Source organism: Amblyraja radiata, chromosome 6 (genome assembly GCF_010909765.2).
Source record: "Amblyraja radiata isolate CabotCenter1 chromosome 6, sAmbRad1.1.pri, whole genome shotgun sequence".
NCBI classification, from domain to species: domain Eukaryota; kingdom Metazoa; phylum Chordata; class Chondrichthyes; order Rajiformes; family Rajidae; genus Amblyraja; species Amblyraja radiata.
The window spans coordinates 34434141-34460856 of NC_045961.1; the positions used below are offsets into that span (position 1 = coordinate 34434141).

At 41.3% G+C, this 26716-nt stretch overlaps 1 protein-coding gene across 25 annotated transcripts in view; it reads left to right on the top strand.

Moving 5' to 3' along the window:
• The window catches only part of picalm (phosphatidylinositol binding clathrin assembly protein), a 120106-nt gene that overhangs the window by 40699 nt on the left and 52691 nt on the right, over nt 1-26716 (top strand). For 13 of the 25 annotated variants that reach the window (XM_033022477.1, XM_033022481.1, XM_033022486.1 and 10 more), the window contains exons 4-11: nt 239-341; nt 15167-15260; nt 19296-19407; nt 21261-21367; nt 21463-21504; nt 22620-22708; nt 24483-24609; nt 25945-26084. In XM_033022477.1, coding sequence (XP_032878368.1) covers nt 239-341; nt 15167-15260; nt 19296-19407; nt 21261-21367; nt 21463-21504; nt 22620-22708; nt 24483-24609; nt 25945-26084 — 814 coding nt within the window. The remainder of the gene's footprint in view (nt 1-238; nt 342-15166; nt 15261-19295; nt 19408-21260; nt 21368-21462; nt 21505-22619; nt 22709-24482; nt 24610-25944; nt 26085-26716) is intronic. The other 12 variants (XM_033022479.1, XM_033022500.1, XM_033022490.1 and 9 more) reach the window with 1 other exon arrangement.

The window sequence follows — 26716 nt, forward strand, 5'->3', positions numbered from 1 at the left end:
TTATTGAAATGTGCTTCTGCACATTAGATTTGCTTTCAATATTTTGTTTTGAGAGTCATTTCTGAAAGAGAATATAACGTTCGTTCACTACCTTTTGTGCATTTACTGTTGCCAGCTGAAGACCGATTTCACATTTCCACATTAATATTTGCCGATTGTTTATAAATAATAGCCAAGACAAGTAAATATTTTGCATTGGGTACAATTTATTTTATCATGTTGTGTTTTTGTGTTTAAGGATATGACATGTCTACTTTCATCCGACGCTATAGTAGATACCTGAATGAAAAGGCGGTTTCCTACAGGCAGGTTGCTTTTGACTTCACAAAGGTGAAACGAGGGTAAGGACTAATAACAATAGTGAATGGTTATGATATCCACAAGTTGTGCTGGTTGTTTTACCGAGGCAGATGTAGCTGAAGGCTATGAATTGCATTTCATCTGCTCAATATCCACTGGCTTGTGAAATATGTTAATGTGAAATCATACTTTGCAATGCGTATATTTTAATAATCCTATTTTAGAATCGTATAAATGATGGCACACAAAGAAGATGCTCTATTTCTTTGTTGTAACATTTTCCCAATGATTTTTGCCATCTCGTCCAATGATTTTCGGAGCTTGAGAGCAAGCTGGATGCTGCTTCTGTTTTCATGATTAAAATAAAAAGCGCTATACCATGTTATGGTTTGGAGTTTTGTGAAATCGTAAATGATTACTTGTAAGATTTAAGTGTCACGTCCAAGTTTTTTCCAAGCGTTTTAGTGAACATTGTCATTAATCTCAGACGGCATTCACAGACGAAGTGTGCATTGATATCTCTTCAGGGAAGATAACCAGATTCATTTATTCATCAAAGATTGATAGCAGCAATTAATAGCAGTGCAGAACCTAGAACATGACTCATTAATAGAGAGAAATTTCTGAACTTGCAGATTTTGCACAGTTTCTGGCAGAGGTCATTGGGTATTGTTCAGGCTTCAAACCTTTCAATAGAAATATACATGATATTTAACTTTCTCTCCCAGAGTTCCATCCTTGGGATGTCAAGGCAACATGTAAGCACCTCACTGGTAACTATAAGATAACTGTATGATTTTTTTTTAATCAACTTGTTCAATAATTTGCAGATGCATAGATCATTTTGGTAGTCGTGGTCACCATACAATCCTTTGAAAGATGCCGTGTGGCACTATGTTGGATGGAATACGATACGATATAACTTTATGTCAGGATGGAGAGATCTGCCAACTGTCATCAAACACATAATACATGAAACATGAGTGGGGGGTGGGGATGGGGGAAGGAAAGAGGGGAGTAAGTATACCCCACGACAAAGGGAGAGGAGTTGTACAGTTTGATAGCCACAGGGAAGAAGGATCTCCTGTGGCATTCTGTACTGCATCTTGGTGGAACCAATCTGTTGCTGAAGGTACTCCTCAGGTTGACCAGTGTATCATGGAGGAGATGAACTGTATTGTCCAAGATGCTCTGCCGTTGAAGGAGCTTCCTCCCCCCCCCCCCCCCAAGACCACCACCAATGAATCCAACTGCGTCCCCATGTGGGAGCCAACCTTCCTGATGAGTTTGTTAATCCTATTGGCACCCGCAGCCTTCTCCCTGCTGCCCCAGCACACAGCAGCGAAGAAGATGACACTGGCTACCACCGATTGGTGGAACATCTGCAGCAGCTTACTGCAGACGTTGAAGGAACGGAGGCTTCTCAAAAAATACAGTCGGCTCTGTCCCTTGTACAGGGCCTCAGTGTTCCTGGACTGGTCCACTTTACTGTCCAGGTACACTCCAAGGTATTTGTACTCCCTGGCAAACTGCACATTCACACCATTGATGGAGATAGGGGTGGTTTTCTCTTCCTAAAGTCCACCACTAATTTCTTAGTGTTGTCGGTGTTTAGCTGCAGGTGATTCAGCCCACACCACTCAACAAAGTTGTTGACTACACCTCTGTATTCAGCTTCTCTCCCTCACTGATGCAGCCCACAGCTGCAGAGACACCTGAAAACTTCTGCAGGTGGCAGGAGTCCGAGTCCGTGGTGTCGATGGTGAGCAGTAAGGGAGAGAGGATGTGGGGTCCCTGTGCTGCTCCCTACCATGTCTGAGAGACAGTTCTGTAGCCTGACATATTGTGGTAGTCCAGTCAAGTAGTTGGTGATCCAGGACACCAATGGACCATCCATCCACATCTTTGTCAGTTTGCTCTCTACCAGTGCAGGCCGGATGGTGTTAAAAGCACTGGAGAAGTAAGAAAGCATAACTAACAGTGTTTCCTGGTGAGCATCGGAACGATGGAGCAGGCGGATGATGGCATCCTCAACCCTCATCCTTGTTTGGTAAGCGAACTGCAGGGGGCCCAGGTAGGGTTTAACCAGGGGTCACAGGTGAGTGAGCACCAGCCTCTCCAGGGACTTCATGATGTGTCAAGTCAGTGCCACCGGTCTGTAGTAATTGGATGAGCTGTGACGCATCCTCTATTGTACAGTAACCAGGCAGGATGTCTTCCACATCACAGGAACCCTCTCCAGGCACAGGCTCGGGGTTAAGGAATGCTGGAGTACTCTGCACAACAGGCTGGCACACTCCTTGAGTACCGTAGGGCTGACACCATCGAGACCCGTGGCTTTGCTTGGGCGGAGTCTGCTCAGTTCTTTCCTCACCTGCTCGGCCTTGATGGTCAGGCACGACAAATAAAGGGCAGAGGAAGTGGGCTAGGGGGTTGAGGGGGGGGGGGGGGGGGGTCTGTCAGGGAGCAGGGGGGAGGGTGGGCAGAGGCCCCGCCATCAAATCTATTAAAAAAAAAAAAACACAAAAAAAAATAGTTTAGTTTGTTGGCCCAGTCCTGATTGCTTCCCCTCCCCAGGCCACTGGACTTCTTGTAGCCTGTAATGTTCTTCATACTGTTCCACACATTCCTCGTGTTCTGCGGACGTTCCAGCTCCAGCATCGATGTCCTCTCCATGGGGACAACAATGTGTGTCCCAGTCTGTGACCTCAAAACAGCCCAGTAGAGTGTCATGGGCCTACTGTGACCACCTCCTCACTGACCTGGTGGTCACAGGCAACCTCTGGGCCATTGGCTTATTCCTGGGTAGGAGGTGAACCAGGTTGTGGCGGAAGGGCTATGGAGCTGTACGCCTCTTTAACATTGGCATACAGCAGGTCCAATGTTTTCATATCCCTGGTGGGACAGTCGACAAACTGCGTGAAAGTAGGTAGGGCTGTGTCTAAAGTCACATGGTTGAAATCCCCCGAGATTGCGATGAAAGCACTCGGGTGTTGTAACTGGAGTCTCATGGTGACTGTGTGGATGACGGCACTTGCACACAGCAGTTTGGCGTAGGGCTAAACAGCCACCACAATGGGGTGTGAGAATTCCCTGGGAATAGAGTATGGATAGAGACACACAGCCATCAGTTCAATGTCCGCGTTACACACACGCTCCTGAACCGTGGTGTGACTAGGGTTGCACCATTTGTTGCTAATGAGAAAAGCAAGTACCCCACTTTACACTTGCCACTCTCTCTGCAGTCCCTGTCTGCCCGAACAGTCTGAAAACCATCCACACTCGCATTGGACTCGGATGTCCTCGTGAAACACAACACACTGCTCTCACGGTGCTCACTCTGGGTCCTCGCTTGTGCAGCTCGCTCGTCCATCTTGTCATCAGCGATCTCGCATTCCCCATTGTGATGGAAAGCAAGTATGGCTTGTATGTACTTTTCTTTGCATGTTGAATACCTACCAATCAGTCTATTGGGCATCAGTGTGATATTGTGAGCTGGCAACAGAATTTTTTTCCAGCATTCGATTCAACCTGGCTCAATGAGTATTTAAAATTAAACTTGCCAGAAGCAAGACAAAGCATACCTTTATAATAAGGTGGAAATTTGGTGTACCGTTTAACCTCTAAACGCTAAGAACCATACTGTAAGCAATGGAGTGTCAAAGGTCTGCAATCCTGAAAATGGTGGGCCCATTGGAGTTCGCCTACTGCCACACCAGATCCATAGTTGATGCCATCTTCCTGGCTCTACACTATTGCCTGGAACACCTGAATAAGAGAGACACCTAGGTCGGACTTCTATTCGAACTTTGAGTCAGCATTCACCTCTGCAACTGGATCTTCTACTTCTAGACCAACAGACCACAATCAGTGAGGATAGGTGTCAAATCATCGTCTGCAATGATCCTCAACACTAGTGCCCTGCATGGATGCTTACGCAGCCCCTTCTTTATTCCTTGTACACCTACAGCTGTGCGACCAAATACAAATCCAACTCAACTTATCAATTCACAGCTGACACCCCCTTAGCGGACCAGATATCAAATAATGGTGAGACAAAGTACAGAATAGAAATTGAGAACCTGGTGCTAAGACAACAACCTTTCCATCAATGTCAGCAAGTCAAAGGAGATTGATCTACTTCAGGAAACAAAGTGGTACAAGTACCCTGGTATACATTGACGGCGTCAATGTAGAGATGGTTGAAAGCTTCAAGTTCATGGAAGTAAATATCACCTGCAGCTTGTCCTGGGCCAGTCGTATTGAAGTAATGGCCAAGAAAGCACACCAACACCTCTACTTCCTCAGATGGCATAGAGAGTTTGGCATGTCCCGTACAACTTTCACCAATTTCTACAGATTTGCTCTAGAAAGCATTTTATCGGGATGCATCACAGACGTTTTGGGCACAGCTCCATCCAAGACCACAAGAAATTACAGAGAATCACGCACACCAACCTTCCATTGACTTCATCTATACTTCATGCTGCCTTGGCATGGTCACAAGCGTAATCATATAACCATATAACAATTACAGCACGGAAACAGGCCATCATGGCCCTACAAGTCCGTGCCGAACACTTATTTCCCCCTAGTCCCATCTACCTGCACTCAGACCATAACCCTCCATTCCTTTCCCATCCATATACCTATCCAATTTATTTTTAAATGATGAAATCGAACCTGCCTCCACCACTTCCACTGGAAGCTCATTCCACACAGCTACCACTCTGAGTAAAGAAGTTCCCCCTCATGTTACCCCTAAACTTCTGTCCCTTAATTCTAAGTCATGTCCTCTTGTTTGAATCTTCCATACTCTTAATGGGAAAAGCTTATCCACGTCAACTCTGTCTATCCCTCTCATCATTTTAAAGACCTCTATCAAGTCCCCCCCCTTAACCTTCTGCGCTCCAAAGAATAAAGAACTAACTTATTCAACCTTTCTCTGTAACTTAGTTGCTGAAACCCAGGCAACATTCTAGTAAATCTCCTCTGTACTCTCTCTATTTTGTTGACATCCTTCCTATAATTGGGCGACCAAAATTGTACACCATACACCAGAATTGGTCTCACCAATGCCTTGTACAATTTTAACAATACATCCCAACTTCTATACTCAATGCTCTGATTTATAAAGGCTAGCACACCAAAAGCTTTCTTTACCACCCTATCTACATGAGATTCCACCTTCAGGGAACTATGCACAGTTATTCCTAGATCCCTCTGTTCAACTGCATTCCTCAATTCGCTACCATTTACCATGTATGTCCTATTTTGATTTGTCCTGCCAAGATGTAGCACCTCACACTTATCAGCATTAAACTCCATCTGCCATCTTTCAGCCTATTCTTCCAAATGGCCTAAATCTCTCTGTAGACGTTGGAAATCTACTTCATTATCCACAACACCATCTATCTTAGTATCATCTGCATACTTACTAATCCAATTTACCACACCATCATCCAGATCATTGATCTACATGACAAACAACAGTGGTCCCAACACAGATCCTTGAGGCACCCCACTAATCACCGGCCTCCAACCTGACAAACAGCCATCCACCATTACTCTCTGGCATCTCCTATTCAGCCACTGTTGAATCCATCTTGCTACTCCAGCATTAATACCCAACAATTGAACCTTCTTAACCAACCTTCCATGAGGAACCTTGTCAAAGGCCTTACTAAAGTCCATATAGACAACATCCACTGCTTTACCCTCATCAATTTCCTTAGTAACCTCTTCAAAAAATTCAAGAAGATTAGTCAAACATAACTTCCCAGGCACAAATCCATGTTGACTGTTCCTAATCAGACCCTGTTTATCCAGATGCTTATATATATTATCTCTAAGTATACTTTCCATTAATTTGCCCACCACTGAAGTCAAACTAACAGGCCTATAATTACTAGGTTTACTCTTAGAACACTTTTTAAACAATGGAGCAACATGCGCAGTACGCCAATCCTCCGGCACTGTTCCCGTTTCTAATGACAATGTTTCGTTTGAAATATTTCTGTCATAGCCCTTGCTATTTTTACACTAACTTCCCTCAATGTCCTAGGGAATATCCTGTCAGGACCTGGAGACTTATCCACTTTTATATTTTTCAAAAGTGTCAGTACTTCTTCTTTGAATATCATAGTTTCCATAGCTACTCTACTTGTTTCCCTTACCTCACATAATTCAATATCCTTCTCCTTGGTGAATACCAAAGAAAATAAATTGTTCAATATCTTCCCCCATCTCTTTTGGCTCAGCAGATAGCTGTCCACTCTGTCTCTCTAATGGACCAATTTTATCCCTCGTTATCCTTTTGCTATTAATATAGCTCTAGAAACCTTTTGGATTTACTTTCACCTTACTTGCCAAAGCAACCTCATATCTTCTTTTAGCTTTTCTAATTTCTTAAGATTCTTTTTACATTCTTTATACTCCTCAAGCACCTAATTTACTCCATGCTGCCTGTAATTATTGTAGATCTCTCTTTTTCCGAACCAAGTGTCCAATTACCCTTGAAAACCATGGCTCTTTCCAATTTTTACTTTTTCCTTTCAACCGAACAGGGACATAAAGATTCTGTACTCTTAAAATGTCACCTTTAAATGTCCTCCATTTCTCTTCTACATCCTTCCCATAAAACAAAATGTCCCAATTCACTCCTGGATGTGTCTTACCCGGTGTACGGCAGAGAGCATACTGACTGATTGCATCACAGCCTGTAAGACACATGTGTAATCATGGATGTGTCTTACCCTGGACACTTCCTCTTCTTTCCTCTCCCTTCAGGCAAGAGATACAGAAATGTGAAACGCATACCTCCAGATTCACCAACGGTTTCTTCCCAGCTGTTATCAGGCAACTGAACCATACCTTCAACAGGAGGGCAGTCCTGAGCTACCATCTACCTCATTGGAGGCCCTCAGATGATAATTGGACTTCACTGGATTTCATCTTGCTCCGAATGTTATTCCCTTTATCCTGTATCTATGCACTGTGGACGGCTTGATTGTAATCATATTTAGTCTTTCTGTTGACTAGATTGCACACCACAAAAAAGCTTTTCACTATAGCTCTATATGCATGACAATAATAAACTAAACTGAAGATAGACGCCAAAAGCTGGAGTAACTCAGCGGGTCAGATGGTGAGTTGGAAAGATTTGCAGTTGCTGATTTAAATCTAAGGTAGACACAAAATGCTGCAGTAACTCAGCGGGACAGGCAGCATCTCTGGAGAGAATGAATAGGTGACGTTTCAGGGTCAAGTCCCTTCTGATGTGAAGAAGCGTCTCGACCCGAAACGTCACCCTTCCTTCTCTCCAGAGAGGCTGCCTGTCCTGCTGAGTTACTCCAGCATTTTGTGTCTACCTTCAGTTTAAACCAGCATCTGCAGTTCCTTCCTACTACAAATCTGCACGATTAGTTTAGAGATAAAGCATGGAAACAAACCCTTCACCCTACAAACCTTTGGGTCAGACTGAGAGTTGGGGAAAATGGAAAGGAGCGATATAGACGTTGATATAGAGAGATATAGAACAAATGAATGAAAGATATGCAAAAACTAATGATGACAAAGGAAAGGTGGAGCCCACAATGCCCCACCAAATCCAGTTAAGTCATTGAAGCTGTGGACATCCCTCAATGCTGTCATCAAGCAGTTTGTAGCCAGAACCCGGTTTCCTCATGTTATGGTTGTCAGAGATACTTAACTCCAAGCCTCAAAATTACCCTGGTCTAAATATTGGCACAAAGGTTATTTTCCAGAAACTATGATCACAATGCTCCTTTGTCTTAAGACAAGATTAGATTATTCATGGCATTAGGGTCTCTGAGTATATTGATGTAATTCAATACGAGCTATTGGGCGCAAAAAGTTTTTTGAAGTCCCAAGCTCAAGACGTAACTAATAATTCACCTGCAATAATAATCACCCTTCCATTCTAATAAAATATAATACTCGCACAGGAACACTTTTGTCACAAACTTTATTTAAAATAGACAATTACAAAAAAGCACATTGCCTCTATCTCTTCATAGGTTTGAGGAGATCTGACATTTCCAAAATACTCTATCGAACTTCTAAAGGTGTACGGTAGAGACCATACTGACTGGTTGCATCACAGCCTGTTTTGCGAACACAAACACCAAAATTCAATAGACAATAGGTGCAGGAGTAGGCTATTCGGCCTTTTGAGCCAGCACCGCCATTCAATGTGATCATGGCTGATCATCCCCAATCAGTACCCCGTTCCTACCTTCTCCCCATATCCCCTGACCCCGCTATCTTCAAGAGCACTATCTAGCTCTCTCTTGAAAGTATCCAGAGAACCGGCCTCCACCGCCCTTTGAGGCAGAGAATTCCACACTCACAACTCTCTGTGTGAAAAAGTGTTTCCTCGTCTCAGTTATAAATGGCTTACTCCTTATTCTTAAACTGTGGCCCCTGGTTCTGGACTCCCCCAACACCAGGAACATGTTTCCTGCATCTAGTGTGTCCAAACCCTTAATCTTATGTTTCAAGGAGATTCCCTCTCATCCTTCTAAATTCCAGAGTATACAAGCCCAGCCGCTCCATTCTCTCAGCATATGACAGTCCTGCCATCCTGGGAATTAAACTTGTAAACCTATGCTGCACTCCCTCAATAGGAAGAATGTCCTTCCTCAAATTAGGGGACCAAAACTGCACTCAATACTCCAGGTATGGTCACACTAGGGCCCTGCACAACTGCAGAAGGACCTCTTTGCTCCTATACTCAACTCCTCTTGTTATGGCCAACATGCCATTCGCTTTCTTCACTGCCTGCTGTATTGTCAGATGTATTAAATCGATGTAATATGCTTGCTCTTAAAATGATTTGCTCACACTGTAAGTTATGCTGTTTTATCCAAACTCTTGAAGTTATTCAACGCATGTGAATATGTTAGAGCCAAGGCGCCCAAAGCTCACTAAGTGAGCTGTTGTGTGCAGACGATCCATTCTTTGGCACATGCTCATCCGCGCTTCAAGCTTCTACGGAGGAATACAAGACAATAGACAAACAACCTCTGCAATAATGAGGTCCTCTACCAAACTCTGTTGCATCACACTGCCCTCTGACATTATAACTACTCCCTGGAAAATGTAGACACTTCTTAGGAGACAGTTCTTCACAAAGGTAGATATCGATGATAGCATTTGCCATGTCCTTCCACCAGCACACGTTTTTGGCTTTGGAGGAAAAGGGTATTTGAAATGAAGACCGGAACTTGCTCAAAACTTGTGGTCTCTGTAGTGATCAATGCCCTCCTATCCGCTTCTGAGACCTGGACTATCTGTAATTGGCATCAAGGCACTGGAAAGATATTCGTAATGTGATGCAGAAACAGGCCCTTCAGCCCACTGACTCAACCACCCATTCACACAGACACAAAATGCTGGAGTAACTCAGCTGGACAGGCAGCATCTCTGGAGTGAAGGAATGGGTGACGTTTCGGGTCGTAACCCTTCTTCAGAATCTGCGGAGATGCTGCTTATCCCGCTATCGTCGGTTTAAACCAGCATCTGCAGTTCTTTCCTACCCATTTACACTAATTTTGCAACAATTTCCAATTTATTTTAATATTCTTCCCACCTTCTCAAACCTGCTCAGAATCTATTGCTCACCTTACACTCTAAGGGCAATTTGAAACGGGCAATTAACTTTTATGACACTGGAGGATACTTGCATGATCATAAGGAGAATGTGCAAACTCCAGGTGGGGAAGACGCAAGAATGAATTAAACCTAGTGCTGAGACAGAAACTCAACAAGCTGGGTCACCCTAATCTAAATATTATTGAAGCTGTCATTTTACAAGAAGGATAAGTAAATAAACATTTGTGTTCCCTCCAAAGTAAACCTCTGCCTCACCTGGACAGACTGCTTAGGTCCTTGGTTGGAGTCAAGGGGGGGAGGTAAAGTGACAAGTGTAGCATTTCCTGCGGTTGCAAGGGAAAGTACCAGGGGAGGGGGTAGTTTTGGTGGGAAGGGACGAATTGACCAGGGAGTTACGGAGTTGGCGATATCTGCGGAAAGCCGAAAGGGGAGGAGATGGGATGATGAGGCCAGTGTTGGGATCGCGTTGGAGGTGGCGAAAATGTTGGAGGATTATCTGTTGTATGTAAAGGATGGTAGGGTGGAACGTGAGGACAAAGGGGACTCTGCCCTTGTTACGAGTGGGGGGATGGGGAGTGAGAGCGGAGCTGCAGGATATAGAAGAGACCCTGGTGAGAGCTTCATCTATAGTCGAAGAGGGGAACCTCCCCATTCCTTGAAGAATGAGGACATCTCCGATGCCCTGGGTGCACCATCCTGGGTGCAAATGCGGTGTAGACGGAGGAATTGGGAGTAGGGGATAGAGTCATTACAGGAAGCAGGGTGGGGAGAAGTGTAGTCCAGATAGCCATGAGAGTCAGTGGGTTTGTAGTCGATGTCAGTCTGTAGTCTGTTACCTGTGAAGGAGATAGTGAGGTCTAGAAACGGTAGGGAGATGTTGGAAATGGTCCAGGTGAATTTGAGTGCCGGATGGAAGTTAGTGGTGAAATGGATGAAGTCAGTGAGTTCTGCATGGGTGCAGGAGGTAGCACCAATGCAGTCGTCAATGTAGCGGAGGTAGAGTTCGGGGATAGGGCCACGGTACGCCTTGAACAAGAATTGTTCGATGTACCCTACAAAGAGGCAGGTATAGCTGGGGCCCATGCGCGTGCCCAAAGCTATGCCTTGGATTTGGAGGAAATGGGAGGAGTCAAAGGAAAATTTGCTGAGGGTAAGGACAAGGCGGAGGAGAGTATCGGTAGACGGGGATTGGTTGGTTCTGCGGTCGAGGAAGAAATGGAGGGCTTTAAGACTCTCCTGGTGGTGGATGGAGGTGTAGAGTGACTATATCCCTGGTGATGATGAGGGAGTGGGGGCCTAGAAAACGGAAGTCATGGAGGAGACAAAGAGCGTGTGAGGTGTCTTGGACATGGGTAGGGAGGAATTTAACCAGGAGGGATAGGATGGAGTCGAGGTATGTGGAAATAAGTTCAGTGGGACAAATTTCCACTTACCCCTTATTCTTAAACTGTCTAATCTCCTCAAACCTATGAAGAAATAGAGGCATTGCGCTTTTTTGCAATTAAATTAATATGCTGGACCCAAGACAAATCTTTAAAGTGTGTATGCCCCGGGTTTCGAAACTGACGACTCTCTACACTGTTCATGTATTCTCGGCTTTTCCTCCTTGAAGTCAACAATCAGCTTCTTAGTCTTGCTTATGTTGAGTGGAAGATTCTTGTTCTGGTACTGCTAAGTTTATCGGTCTCACTCTGTCCCATCATTACCTACTATTCATCCAACAATGGTGGCATTGTCAGCAAATTTAAAGGTGGTGTTGGAGCTGTGCATGAGTATAGAGAGGGTAGAGCAGGGGACTGAGTACACAGTGTCGAGATGCCCCTGTGCTGATGGTCAGTGATGTTCAATGAGTCTTTCTAATATATATTTGTAAAGTTTTAACTTATCTAGTTTGGAGGCCAGACCACCAGTCTGACAATGTAACGATGTGTTGCAAAATGTTTTCAGCAGCACATGAATACTCAAGTTGCATTTCTTGAAACCACTTCATATTGTTCTTAAAAAATCTCAGTATTATGTTTTTAGCAATATAAGTTGTTATGCCTGTTCTGGCAGTAATAGTCAATGTTTGCGTGAAGTCAACATTCTTTTCAGTGATGAGCTGTCCAGTTTTTTTTACACAATGTGTCTGTCAGCCAAGCAATATTATATGGATATACCATATCATATTCACTCATCAACCACTTGTTTATTTGATAGGAATGTACATAATGTCTTGAATTACTTTACCCTACATTGATTCTCAATTAACCTGGGTTAACAATACTAAAGTCACTTAAATGTTTAGGTTTGTAACCAAGATATAGTAAAGACATCAGTGAATCATCTTTTATGTTCTCTTGACACATTGAGAAGGATATTTACCATAATTGACTCATTGCCTTCATCCCAAACTACTTCACTGTGCATCCTTATCAAACAATCTCACAAAGGAGTTACAGGGCTCTCACTTTTTCCCCTGTGCCAATCGGGCAACCTAGGCAGCTTTTTAGGTTGCCAAATGACAATTTAGGTGGTCATTTAAGACGGTTTGCAGGACGCGTGCGATAATGTGCTCGGACGAAGTGCATAGTTACCAGTCGGAATTATGCTCAATGAAGCATTCACATATTATTTCTGCTTCAAATAAAGTCACAAACTAAACATATTCACCAATCAAGACATAATATATACCACAATGACATGCAGCAAAATTATAATACAGTATCTCAACTCGTTTTACACATTGCAATTAATACAATTTCTATTAGTTCTTTCCACTTCCAAACACAAATGTGGTTGGATTAATCAGCGTATGATCAACCTGTGTCAATAAATCCAGGACCATGGCAACATATATGCTTAACCATGCACACTACAGATTGATGCAAGCATGTTTTCGGTGAAGGACCGAAAATTATCATGACATGGCCATAGCATGGGTCGTTATTGCTATTGGCACAGAAACACTCTTGCTTTCCACATAATTTATCCATAACAAAATATACAGGTTGCATGGAAATTTCTAAAGGCATTTTATGACAATAGCTGTTAAAACTGACCATACCCATCTGACAGGTTAAACATTACACTACCTGACAATAGATGGCCAAAGGACATAACTGCAGCAAATGTTCTTTTGGTAATATGTTTAAAGGTGTCAAAACGCCACATTACCGGACATTCAGATTAGATGCACGTGTTGTGAACAGCAATGAAGATACCCAGTTTGTCGGCACCAGATTTTTTTTAAATTATTGATAAACGCTGTTTCCATCATTCCCACTTCAGAATTAACGTTAAAATTTCAACTAAAATATCTCCTGACCAAATTTGTGATGTATATGACCGACTGGATAAATCCAACATATAGTTGTGAATGGTGCTCATTAAATAACTACAGTACTGATACTCCATATTAAGAGCATTGATTTGCTGTTAAAATGAATTCTGTAGTAACGTGTCAACGGTAGCAGTGTGACAATCGAACACTGCAGTTTTAATATTTCACGTGTTCACAATTTAATTAATCCATCTTTATGGACTAAAACAAATAATAACATTGGGAATTAAATCACATTTGATTGCATTCCGTTATCAAACACAGTCAATGTTCGCTCTGAAGACATTTCCAGCACAATAGGGTCAGAGAGGGGGGTGTGAATCAGTGCGGGGTGGATAGATGGCGGGGGGTGGTTGAGAAGGCAATCAGTGCGGAATGGATGGATTGAGACGGGTGAATTAGTACGTGTTGGTTGGAGTATGTAAAATTGTGAGGGGAGAGCACGGGGGATGTCAGTGGTGTTGAATGGGGGGGATCAGTACAGGATGAATGGGGGTAGACAAAAATGCTGGAGAAACTGCGGGTGAGGCAGCATCTATGGAGCGAAGGAAAAAGACAATGTTTCGGGTCGAGACCCTTCTTCATACTGTTCCTCCCATTCTTCTTGAATCAGTACAGGATGGATGGGGGAGGGGGGATCAGCGCAGGATGAATGGGATATTCAGTGCAGGATGAATGGGAGGGGGGATGGTCAGTACAGTGTGGATCGGAGGGTCTGTGCAGGATGGATGGGGTATCACTACAGGATGAATGAGGGGATCAGTACAGGATGAATGGGGGGATCAGTACAGGATGAATGGGGATAGACAAAAATGCAGGAGAAACTCAGCGGGTGAGGCAGCATCTATGGAGCGAAGGAAATAGGCAAAGTTTCGGGTCGAGACCCTTCCCAGACTGTTGGGGGGGGGGGGGGGATGTCAGTGAGGACTGAATAGAGGCGGGAATGGGGATCAGTGCGGGATGGAGAGGAGGTGTCCTAGGATAAGAGGGGTGGAGGGGGGCGTACAAGAGAGAGAGAGAGAGAGAGAGAGAGAGAGAGAGAGGGGGAGGAAGGAAGGTCAGCGCTCCTTGGACAACATCGCCCCGCTGCCTTGGCCGTCCCTGTCCACCGCCAAGTACCGCCGCCAAAGGGGTAGGCGGTTGAGATCTCGCCACCGCCTCCCCTCTTCCGCCAGCCAACAGCAAGATGTGGGGCCGAGCAGTGCAGACGCTTCAGACGGCAGTAGGAGGCCTCCGCCCTCCTCCCGGCCTCACCCTTAGCGGATTTGCAAGCAGCGGCCGCTATGCGGGCGGGATGCGGGAGGAAGAGGAGGTGGAGCAGCTGTTGCGGCCACCACTGCTGTGCGGGGCCTGTCATTCGCTCCGACCCTTCATCACCCCGCACCTGGTATCTTTGCACTGCACTACAACCGTTGTCATCACGAAACGTCACGTTCCTTTTCTCCACAGATGCTGCCTGACCCGCGGAGTTACTCCAGTTTTTTGTGTCTATCTTCGGTATAAACCAATATCTGCAGTGCCAAGCCGGGCAAAATGACTCGCCGTTTAGGTTGCCCGGCGGCACTTTGGGTGGTCATTGTCACCCGGGCAACCGCTAATTTCGTGCCCTGGAGTAGAAGACCAGTTTGCTTGACAAAAGAACATCAACCTGCGTCTTAAAATTAGTTTAAGACTTCTTCCATTTTCCTTTGACAGAAGATTCTCAAATCCTTGACAGAAACGTTGCCACCTCCTTTTATATGCAGTTAAATGGAGATGGCATATTATAGGGAGTTAATATGAATATTAATTTTGTTATTATGTTAGTAATTTTGGTAAAACTATAGTCATGTGTACAGTTATGTACAAAAACATCCTGAAATTTGTTTACTATAAACATTTTATATTTAATAAATTTATTTTTATCAGGGCTGATGGTGTGATGAGGACAATGAACACAGATAAATTGTTGAAGACTATGCCCCTTATACAGAATCAGATGGATGCATTACTGGACTTCAATGTGAGTTATCTTCATTTTACTAATGCACATTTGGATGCAAAATTTCTGGCCTTCAAAATATGTAAAGAAAGCCCATGTATATTGTCATATATTAAAGATGAGAGTTTCTGATGAACTCATTTTACAATTAATGTTTCCTGTACAATTTTTCCCTCTGTGGACAGGGAACGTATAGCAAAATTATATCTTGGTTCATTTTACCATCAGTTTGTATTAAGACTTTACTTGTTAATTTAAGTGTTAAGTTGAATCTGTCAAAGTCCTTTGGTAATGGTGCTTTCCCTGGCAAACCAATCTGGGTGTAAAGAAGCTCCAAAATTTAAGCAGCACAATAATCCCTTATTATTAATGGTTCTTCTTGAAATGATTTTTGTTATAGCAGATGAAGTAATTGGAGACTACTTTCTCTTGAAGAACATAGACTGCTTGTTACACTGGCCAGATCATTGAAATTGAAAAGCAATTACCTTGATTAACACATGCAATGATGAAGGACGCAAAGTGCTGGAGTCCCCCTTCCCTCCACCCCATCCCCTCCCTTCCTCCTCACCTCTCCCCCTCCCTTCCCCTCCCTCTCCCCCCTTCCCGTCCCCCCTCTCAGCCCCCCTCTCCTCCCCTCTCTCCGTCCTCCCATCTCTCTCACCCCTCCTCCCCCACCCTCCCCCCCCTCACCCACCCCCCTCTCCCTCTGTCTCTTGCCCTTCTATCTCTGCCCCTTTTTCTCTGTCTCCCCATTCTCTCTCTGACCTCACTCTCTACCCCCCCCCCCCACGCTAGACTAGCCTGCGAGTTGGGGGCTATGCGTCAGTGGATAGGGTGGTTATGGGGTAAAAGGAGCAAATTAATAATATTAATATAATATCAAAGGGGGTAGTTAGCGTGTGTTCGGGGGGGTAGTTAGTGTGTGTGATGCCGCATGCCGCCCCCCTCTCCCGCAACCACACTTTGGGGGAACATCTTTGATTCTTCTAGGTATGAAAATACTGCTTTCAAACTATGAAATAGTTGTATTTATTGATCCTTTGTTAAAAGCTGAGATTATTTTAAATAGAAACATAGAAACATAGAAACATAGAAATTAGGCTTAGAAACAAAAAACATAGAATAATCTCAGCTTTTAACAAAGGATCAATAAATACAACTATTTCATAGTTTGAAAGCAGTATTTTCATACCTAGAAGAATCAAAGATGGAAAAAATGGAAGAAATAAAGGTCCACTGCCTCACTGCTCCACCGCTTTCCAGGGCAGTTTATGCATAGTGACCTTTGACCTGGGCATGCGCAATCGGAATACCGAACTCGCTTATTTGAGTGGTGCTGCTTATATCGCAAGATGCAGATTTCTCTCCGGAAATTTATGATGATTACACTGATTTTCAGTAACTAGTAAAAATACATAAGAAACTTGTTTAGTTGGGATAAGTGCCGTTGCCAGATTTCCTCCTTCAATCTTAAGACTTTTTTTGCTGGATCACCACATATATTGTAAATCAGAAGCATTATGCAACAATTTGTTTCTCAATGAAGAGTGCAGTCTTTTCTTGCAATTCTGCTCCAGGCTGATCTGGTGTAAAGCAAAAACTGCTTCATACCAACACAAATCCATTGATAGCAAGCACACGGATCTTAATTATTTCAGAGAATGTGAACGAGTCGGCATTTAGGTGAACTTTTTTGTCTGGTTGAGTCAGAAGGTTGGTCATCGCGTCGTGATCTTCCAGGAAGTTCAAGTCTCAACTGTTCATCAACCCTGAGCTCCATCAACTTTAGTGCCTTGCTCCTCTCTCATATTTATCATTTTAGGACAAGTTGCTCATTCCCAGATTTCTGATGTCTGGGAAATTTCCTATTGCAGCTGTATACTTTGCCTAAGAGGGCGTGCTGCCTTTCATATCCTGTGGGTTTCACTTTACTATATATAGCACTTTGCTATAATGCGGAGTACACAGATGTTAGCTGGAAGGCATGGCCTAAAATTTATGAATTTGTGAAGTGGCATATGTTTGTGTAAGTTAGTACCCTTTAGGAAAAATATATATAATGGTAGATTGAGGGGGCTGGGTTCTGTGGAAGTGCAGGAGAAAATGTATGTTCAAGTTCAACATTGTAGCTGTTGAAATGGAAATAACAAGGGGGGGGGGGGAGAGAATCATAGCTGAGCAATCAGTAAAAAATAATTTTCAGGTGTAATGCAAAATCTGAATTAAAACAGGATCAGTTTGCTATTACGATTGGAGACATTGTAATAATAAAAGTATAGCACAGGTAACAAGGCAATGACTAACATCAGTCAGTTCAAAGAAAAATCTGGAAAATTGGGGCAATTCTGATAGATTTAAATTTTGTGAAGAGATTTTAACTTGTTGTAAGAAGTTTAGGATAGCTAGCAGGGGTAATGCTCTCTTGAAGTGGGTTGCAAGATCATGGATTTGACAATGTAAGGCCATATATCGAAACATAGGTTATATCAACACTTTTAAGAATTGTTCAGATAGTTGGCTAAATGAAATTTAAAAGGATTAGCAAACCAGAGAAAGAAAAGCTAAGTAAATGTGAAACCCGTGTAGATAAGTGGCAATATGGGATGGCTAGGCTTTTGCAGTTTTGCATGTCTATGCAAATTTCGTTCAGACTTCGGTCTGAATGACAATAAAGGCTATCTAATCTATGCAAAGGTGGTAGTGTTCCTCGTTTTTCCCCTTTTTGTGAAAATGAGTTCCTGAACCTGTTTATTTCCTTCCTCCTTCGCTTTCTGTAGTATAGTTGTTGGCTGTGGTTTCAACCCCAGTGACTAAAATACTCATTAATATTTTGCCTAGCATGTATGTGCTAAATTTACAAATAAGGTATTTCGCCTAAACAATTAAATATTCCACAATCACCAAAATCTTGTGTGATTATATTTCCTTGAGTACCCTCTTTTTCATTCTTTTTCTCCCTATGAACTATTTTCTATTAATTGTAATTTTTGATTAAGTTGTCTTGTTAATGCTGTTTTATCTAGTACCTTAATTCCTAGCAGCCTAGGCCTAACTAACTTCAACTTCCGTGCTAACCTTAAAAAATGGGAAACCACTTTGTCTTCAAAACAAGTGTCAAATCCAATGTTTAAGAATAAAGATATAACTTTTAAATGTTTTGCTTCAATTATGGAAAGCATTCATTTTTTTTTTGCTATCTTTTTAGTTATTTATCAACAAAGCTTCATTTTTTTTTAAATTTAAGGAGTAGATTGGAAATTTCAATATAAAGCATGTTTACACAATGTATTCTATATTTGTGTCTTTTACTTCAGTATCATAAGAATAAATTATGCCATTTAGTCCTTTGCGCTCGTACTGCTCTTATGATAGATTGCTAGTGACTTGCCCGTTCCATGTTTTTTATGTCCCATTCATCTACTTTTGCTTTGCCTAAATCTTTGGTTTTCTCCCCCAGCACCAGCACACCCACCACCCACTATGCCTCCCATTCAGTTTACATTATGTCACTTGTGGATTTGTAAAGTAATATCTTAATTATTAGAACAATTGCTAATCAGTTTAAATTATAAAATGCAAGGAATATGTATTCCGTATATCGATCACACTTAGTTTTAATGATAATAATTTAGAGAGGATAAAAGTGCAAATATTTTTCAGAAAGCATTTGTGAGAATTCAGTATATCGATCACACTTTATGCACAAGGGGTAGTTTTCAATGTTCAATAAAACGTCAGCTGATGATGGTCGATTTAAAAGGACCATTTGACGTAAATATTAAAAGTGCCAGGTTTGTGATTGTAATTTTGAAACCATTCTTGATTTTTTTTTCTAGATTCATGTCTTTTAGAATAATTTTTTGTATTGTTCTGAACTGTATAGGTGTAAAAATGATTATGAACCTCAGACGACTGTCTTCATCTAAGATATCATTGCAGAAAAAAAGCTGAATCATATCTATATTCACTTCAAAATTAGAGTAACAGCAAGAAAAATATATTTGATCTGAAAGAGTTGCAGTTTAATCTTGCTTTTGGTTTTCTTTGTCACAGGTCAGTGCCAATGAGCTCACAAATGGTGTGATCAATGCAGCTTTCATGCTACTCTTCAAAGATGCCATAAGACTTTTTGCAGCATATAACGAAGGGATCATTAACTTGTTAGGTAAGTTATTTTTACTTCACAAGTGCAAACCCATTCTGTTTAAGGATGCCAGCTTATTTGCTGTGCACTAATCCTATAACTCCCTGTACTAGGATTGTGTTACTGCCCTCTTAAATTCTCACAATGTTGTCCTAGGGCAGTTATAGGTGTTCAATATATGTTGGCTTTTCCACTCGTGTCTATATTACATCGGCTGTAAAGAGCTATTAGGGCAACCTGAAGCCCAAGTGGACACTGTTCATACAGATTGAATGTCTTCATTTCCTTGGTCTTTTAGAGCTCCATTTCTCCTGTTCTATCAAACCTTGTGAATACTTGCATTACTGCTTAACTCTTTCATACTGTGTGAATTGCAGGACATATAATATCTTAATTATTGGAACAAGTGCTAATTCGTTTAGATTATAAAATGCGTGGAATATAAAACCCTTAGTTTTAAATATTAATAATTTGGAGAGGATAAAAGAAGTGCAAATATTTTTCAGAAAGTATTTTGACCAATTTGTGAGAATTCAGTAACTCGATCACATTTTTTAAAAGTTCATATGTATGTTACTTTTCATTTTGTTGGGTATTATATTTCCGTAAATAGCTAAAGAATGTCACTTTGTTACGATTTGTTAGCATTGTTGGGCTATGGCACTAATTTTGGATTTCATCACAAAAATTATGCTGAGAACTAAATGGCATGAATTTCTGACTACGAAAAGGTAACTCTATTCATAACATCATCAATGCTGCTTGACCCGAGTTCTTCCAGTCATTTCAATTTTATTTTCTGAAAGGAAGCCCATCGATTTTTTTCCTAAGTCTACAGTCAACAAATACTATTGTAATTATGTTACCCACTTGCTGCTAATGTATATAATGTGCATAAAGTGAAATCTAATGTTCAGAATTGCTGATTTGGGGATCTGGCTCGCCTGATTCTATTTCCTGCACTGCCTTTAAACTCACTGGAATTGTTTTCAGACTGCTGGGTAAATTGTTTATTTTATAAACAAAAGTGAGTTAAAATTGTATTGGTGAATGAATAGGAATAATATCCAATGGCCCAGAAAACCTGTCAGTTTGGTCCCACAAGTCTCGAGGGTCCACTGAATCAGCTTGATTCTCCTCTTTTGTTAGATTCCAATGGTGGAATATGTGTGGGAATTGTCTGCAGTTTTGCTAGTAAGATTGGGATTTCTGCTCAGCACATGAGGCCTGAAACCTGCCAGTATTGACACCGAAGAACACCAGATATTCAATGTGAAGCTGGCAGCGAGACCCAGCAGAATCCAGCCTCTCGTATGAAGAAGGGTCTCGACCCAAAACGTCACCTATTCCTTCTATCCAGAGATGCTGCCTGTCCTGCTGAGTGACTCCAGCATTTTATGTCTAACATAGGAATAAGTTGTGGTGGGAAAGCTTATTTCTGATTTGCGATTACAAATTTATTGCAAGTTTGTTCTTGTGGTTTCAATTTTCTTTGTTTGCATTAATGCCAAGTGACAATAACAATGCAGTTTGAAAACTGTCTATTGCTTCATTTGGGACATTATATCATTTGTTTATGAGCGACTTTGAAATTATTTATAGCCCTTTTTTTCTAATTCCACTTCATAGCTGGGTAATATTGTTATAAAAACGGTCACTGGTTGTCACCCTTGTCATTTAAAGATTTCCCAATGGCAGCAGGCCTGTCTGTCTCGTAACTTGACAATATAAGTTAAACAGCATTAACTGGGTACATCTATGTACGTCTGGCTCGGTCTGAAACAATTACTGGCAGGGAATTACAGATGTCAACCGCATGAATATGTGTAAGTTGTTGAATGTTGTGTTAATTATCTATGTTTAATATTTGCCAGAGAAATACTTTGATATGAAGAAAAATCAGTGCAAAGAGGCTCTAGATATATACAAGAAGTTCCTTACTCGAATGACGAGGATCTCGGAATTCCTTAAAGTTGCCGAAGTAAGATTTTCTGCACTAACTATACTCTCAAATATTAAAGTTTTTTTAAATATGCAAACTACATTATAATAATGCATATTTTTTGTTAAATACAGCAAGTTGGAATTGACAGGGGCGACATACCAGATCTTTCTCAGGTAGGCATCTTTCTGAGTTGGATGTGCTTGCTGATGACAAAACTATACTAATCATGTAAATTGGAGTTAATTTTATTCTGTATCTTAATGTTTGGGTTGTGATTTATGAATTCTACAAGGTTGAATTACAATTACCCACATGGTTGTAATGCCTAGGTCACCTTTATTTAGCGATTTGATAATTTGGGTAGGTTAACATTGTCATCTTTCACAATTTAAATGATGAGAAACACAGTTAATTCTCTGCCCGGGACATTTTGCTTGTTGATACTTTTTGGGAAATTCCTACGATAGCCACATAACCACTGACTGCTAAAGAGTGGAGAATTCCTACAGAGGAGTTGTATTCCAGTTTTAAAATCAATGTGCTGTTCGCAGGTCCTGTATGCAAAACATCCCATATCCTTGACTAAATTCAGAGCCAATGAAAGTTTCTGCTAATTATACTGCTTTAAGCTGGCTTCCAGATTTTGTGTCTAAGGGCCATTTAGAAAAACTCATAATGATGTAGAAATAATTCGTACGCTCTGATTTAACCAGAATGTAATTAAGTCTGCCGTGGCTTGCTGGATCTCCTGGTTACTAACCATTTTAACTCTCCATCCCTTTCCCATACTAACCTTTGTCCTGGTGGTACTCCATTGGTTGAGCGAGGCCACACGCAAACTGGAGAAATAGCACCTCATATTCTGCTTGGGTAATTTACAACCTAATGGTATGAACATTGGATTATGCAATTTTAAGTACTTAACCCCCCCCCACCTCCCCCCATCTCTCTGGAGATTGGCAGGGGAGCTGAGCATCGGTAAATTTTTTTGTAAGATTACAATCTTGATAGAATGTACTGCTTTTAAAACATCATTTGAGAGCATTTTTTTTCTGGCCGGATGAATTGGCATGTGCTAATATAACTATGTAGAAGCTATAGATTTTACATTTCAAGAGTTTTGCTTTATTTAAAATTCACAGAAACACAGAGTAATTACAGTTTTCAGTCTTTCACTTCTTTTGGAGATAAAATTATTGTGGGTGATTTCGTAATTGGGGGAATAAAATTCTGTTGCAGATTTTCACAAGAAAATAGCTATTTGCATGATTTTTTCCTCTTTACATAGGCACCAAGTAGCCTCCTTGATGCACTAGAACAACATCTAGCTTCATTGGAAGGAAAGAAAGTTAAAGACTCTTCAACAGCTGCTAGCAGGTAATTTGCATTGATCTAAACCATTATAGTGACCATTTATAAAACATCCCCTATCATTTCCAGCTCCATGATGCAGGTCGAACAGCTCTGATGACCAATGCAGAAAGAAAACCTTTGACTTGAGAGATGAGCAATGCGTTGAGATGTAATGTTCTTGTTTCCATTGGCATTGCAAATGTAACTGTTCCTCCATAAAAATATGATTTGACTGTTGCAGTTGGGATGTATATGTTAAGCTTGCATGTGGCTATAGTTGGCGTTGGTCTCCAATTTTGACTCCACCGCTCTCACTTCCTGCTTTATCAGCAATGACAGAGGCTACAGCCTTGTCAACATTTTGCTGGAACTGAGATATTTTGGCTGGCTATCTGCTTCCCACCATGAAAAATCTCCAATTACTTCCCTCTGAAGGGTATTCTGTTTAAGGTCATGTACAAATGAAAGCCACAGTTTGGATCCTAAAGACTACACTTGTCGTTGAATTAAAATGCAGATCCATAAAAATAATGATATCCTCGATCTATCTGGTCCGAAAACTGATGCAGCAGGAATGAATGGGAATTACCTAGGGAGCTTATGAAGTTTGCAACTTATCCGGCAGTGACCAAAATAGTTCCTTTGCTTTTTTTTTGTATTCTTTGAACAAACTTGCCTAACTTTCTGGAGGGCATTAGATTTGAGAAACATCGATTAAAGGATTACAAATAGATTTAAAAGCAACTTCAAAATAAATAATAACCTGGGATACAAAGAAAAGCCATTATTTGGCTTTGAAAGATGGCAATGCCTTGTTATTATCAAAAGAGATAGAAATCAGAGTTCACTGGCAATGCCTATATTAGAGCATATTAGTGCTTCAAAACTATGTCACCTGGTTAACTTCCATTTTGAAGAACCGTTGCATTTTCTGCTCCAATGATGCAGTAAGTTTTCTCAATGATGGAGCAGGCTGACTTTGAAATGAATAATCTGTGTATTTTCTGTGCCCAAAACATGAACAAAGAGAATTCCGCGGCATATATAGCAAAGCTTTAGGCACAAAGTTACCAAAGAATGCTGCAGAGTTAAAAGAGAAAATAATGTGATTTAGGAACAATGTGTTGGAGAAAATGATTTGTTTTGCAACTGCTGATCAAACGGATGATTTTGACCAGTTTTTGTTTGTACTGTTGAACCCTTGTAGGTTAGTGTAGAGAATTCCATCACTTTGTACCTTGCAGATGACGGAGAGGCTTGGGTAGTTGAGGGGTAAGACACTTGCTAGACTACCTCGCCTCTGGTCTCGTCTTCAACACTCTTGTGCATCGCCTATAATGAATATTCAGTATAGGCGATGCACAAGAGTGTTGAAGGTGAGGAGGGAAACATTATTGTGTTTTATATGGGAAGTAGAATAAATGGCCTGCATACCTTTTATCATACTTGGCACATGGCATCTCATGTCCATTTCCTGAATGGGATTTGAATTAAAAGAATCTGATTCTCTCTTTATTGGAGTGGGCTGATCTTCTTTAGGATCCGAATTTAAGAATGCATATATATTGATTTGTTACATTCGCTCATCAATCCTGCCTGTTGTCTTAAATTCTGGGAAACTACATTTCATCTTAATTAGTTAAATTTTTTTTTTTTAAACGGATTTGAGGGATTCAGTCTAAAAAGATGAGTTCATTGTACAAATTCTGTTGGTTTTGTTGAATCTTGGAAGCTTGTTATGTGAGTGTGTTTTGTACAGATATTTTACGTTTTTACACTTTCTCTTTTTCTTCCCCAGGGCTAGCACCCTTTCAAATGCAGTCTCATCACTTTCTAACACTGGCATGTCACTTAGCAGAGTAGATGAAAGGGAAAAACAAGCTGCTTTGGAGGAAGAGCAGGCCCGATTGAAAGCGCTCAAGGTGGTGTGTTGTGTTTTTGATTCTCTCCCTCTTTCTTATTGTCGAAGACAAATCGAACATCGAGACCACATTACTTGGGACATGAACTTATTGTATATGTGCAAAGATGAAAATTATATTGCTTTCATAACAGATTTGGGCAATTTTTAAAATTCAAGCTGCTTATTGCCCATGCTCCCTTTCCTTACCAAGCAGAATCTCTTGCCTCCACCATCAGCCTCTCTCTGACTGGTAACTTGCTCTTGTTTGTGTCCTCCAAGCTTATTCTCTGTGGAATCCATACCTTCTCCCTTTTACCCTTCTCAATAAACTACAGACACCCAAACAAATACCTCTTCCTTCCCTTGCCCATATGGTATCGGTTTATAATTTTCATGTGTACCGAGATCCAGTGAAAAAACGTTTTATGTGCTGACGAGTCAAATCACACAATACACCAGTACAAGCAAGTAATAAGAGTACAACTAGTAGTTCAGAAAGAGAAATGAAACTGAGTGCAGAATATGGTGTTACAGCTACAGAGAAAGTGCAGATTTTTAAAAGTGCTAAAGCTGCAAAAAGGTGGTTTGGAGGATCGGGTCTGCATCCTTAGCTTATGAGATATCCGTTCAGTAGACAAGAGAAGCGGATTTGACAGGGATGTAAGTGATCCTTCATTAATGTTGGCTACTTTCCGAAGGTAGCATGAAGTATAGATTGGATAAGAGACTAGTTTGCTTGATGGACTGGGCTGGGCTGTCCACAGCTCTCTGCAATTTCTTGTGGTCTTGGGTGGAGCAGTTACCAAACCAAGCATCGACTCATCATCCTTGATTTCAAATCTTAACCAGTCTTCAGTCACTGCTTTTGAGAGCTACTGCTTCGTAGTTGACTACCCTCTTTCCTGTGAATTCTATAAACATATTGTCATCTCCAAATTCACACTGTAGTCTGCAAATCTATGCTTTGAATTTCTGACCTTGCCATGGCGCTAAATTGGTCACAAGATACAGAACTGAATCTTCTATGATTGTGATAATAATGTTTTGCCATTCACTGGATCTCTGTGCAACCTTTGGCATGGTCCCACAGAACCCCTTGTACCAGTGGGATTGTCCAAGTTTAGTTAGATTTTCCAAAGGTACTTGCCCATTTTTCATTAAAAACTGTAAAGTATCATAAGAAAATCAAGATTGTTAAATTCAAATTTATATTGAACTGCTGTGAAAATGTAATAGGTAGACAAAACAAAATCCATAACATAGCTAAAAAGTCATTTCCAGTTGTCCAATTAAATTTAACCCTCTGTTAAAATTGTTTTCTTATGTCTGTTAAATAGTTAGAGTTGTTTTCAAACAGGAGCAGCGTTTGAGGGAACTTGCAAAGAAATCCTATCCATCTTCTGGAACTACAGCAGCATCTCCCAGTTCTACTTCAGGTGGAAGTATCTACACAACCGCAGCCATAGATCTCTTCTCTACCCCAAGTTCTTCCAACAGGTATGAAACTAGCAGCTGTTTTATTTTTTGGCAATGTATAACTGCCTACTGAATTTGAGTGGTGAAGTGAGATTCACAATGGAACTTAATATTGTAAAAGCTAAAATGCTGGTGATGCTGGAAATCGCTGAATTACTCAGTGGACCAAAGAGTATTTGTGGAGAGAGAAACTGTTAATGCTTGAAGTTAATGACCTTCGTCTTAACTGGGATAGTGAGAAAGCAAGTATTTTGGTTGGAGAGAAAGTTAAAATAGAGGGAAATAAAAGAAGGAAATTGAAGGGGGGGAATGGTTAAGTGTGAAATATAGAACACAATGACTGGAGAATTGTAATGAAGATTGCTGGAAATACTAAGCAGGTAGGGAGCTTCAAATATTAATGGTTGGTGGCCTTGCATTGGAACTGAGCAATTCTGATACAAATAGGGAAGGCAGGTTATCTGAGTTTATTACATATGATTTTTAAAAGTCCGGAGAATTACACTACAGGTGCACAACCTTTTATCCGAAAGCCTTGGGACCAGACACTTTTCGTAATTCGGAATTTGTCGGCCTTCGGAATGGAAATTTTTTAGCGTAGATTTTAATGGCTGGCTCAGTGGTAGAGTGCTCGGCTCATATCCGCAAGGTCG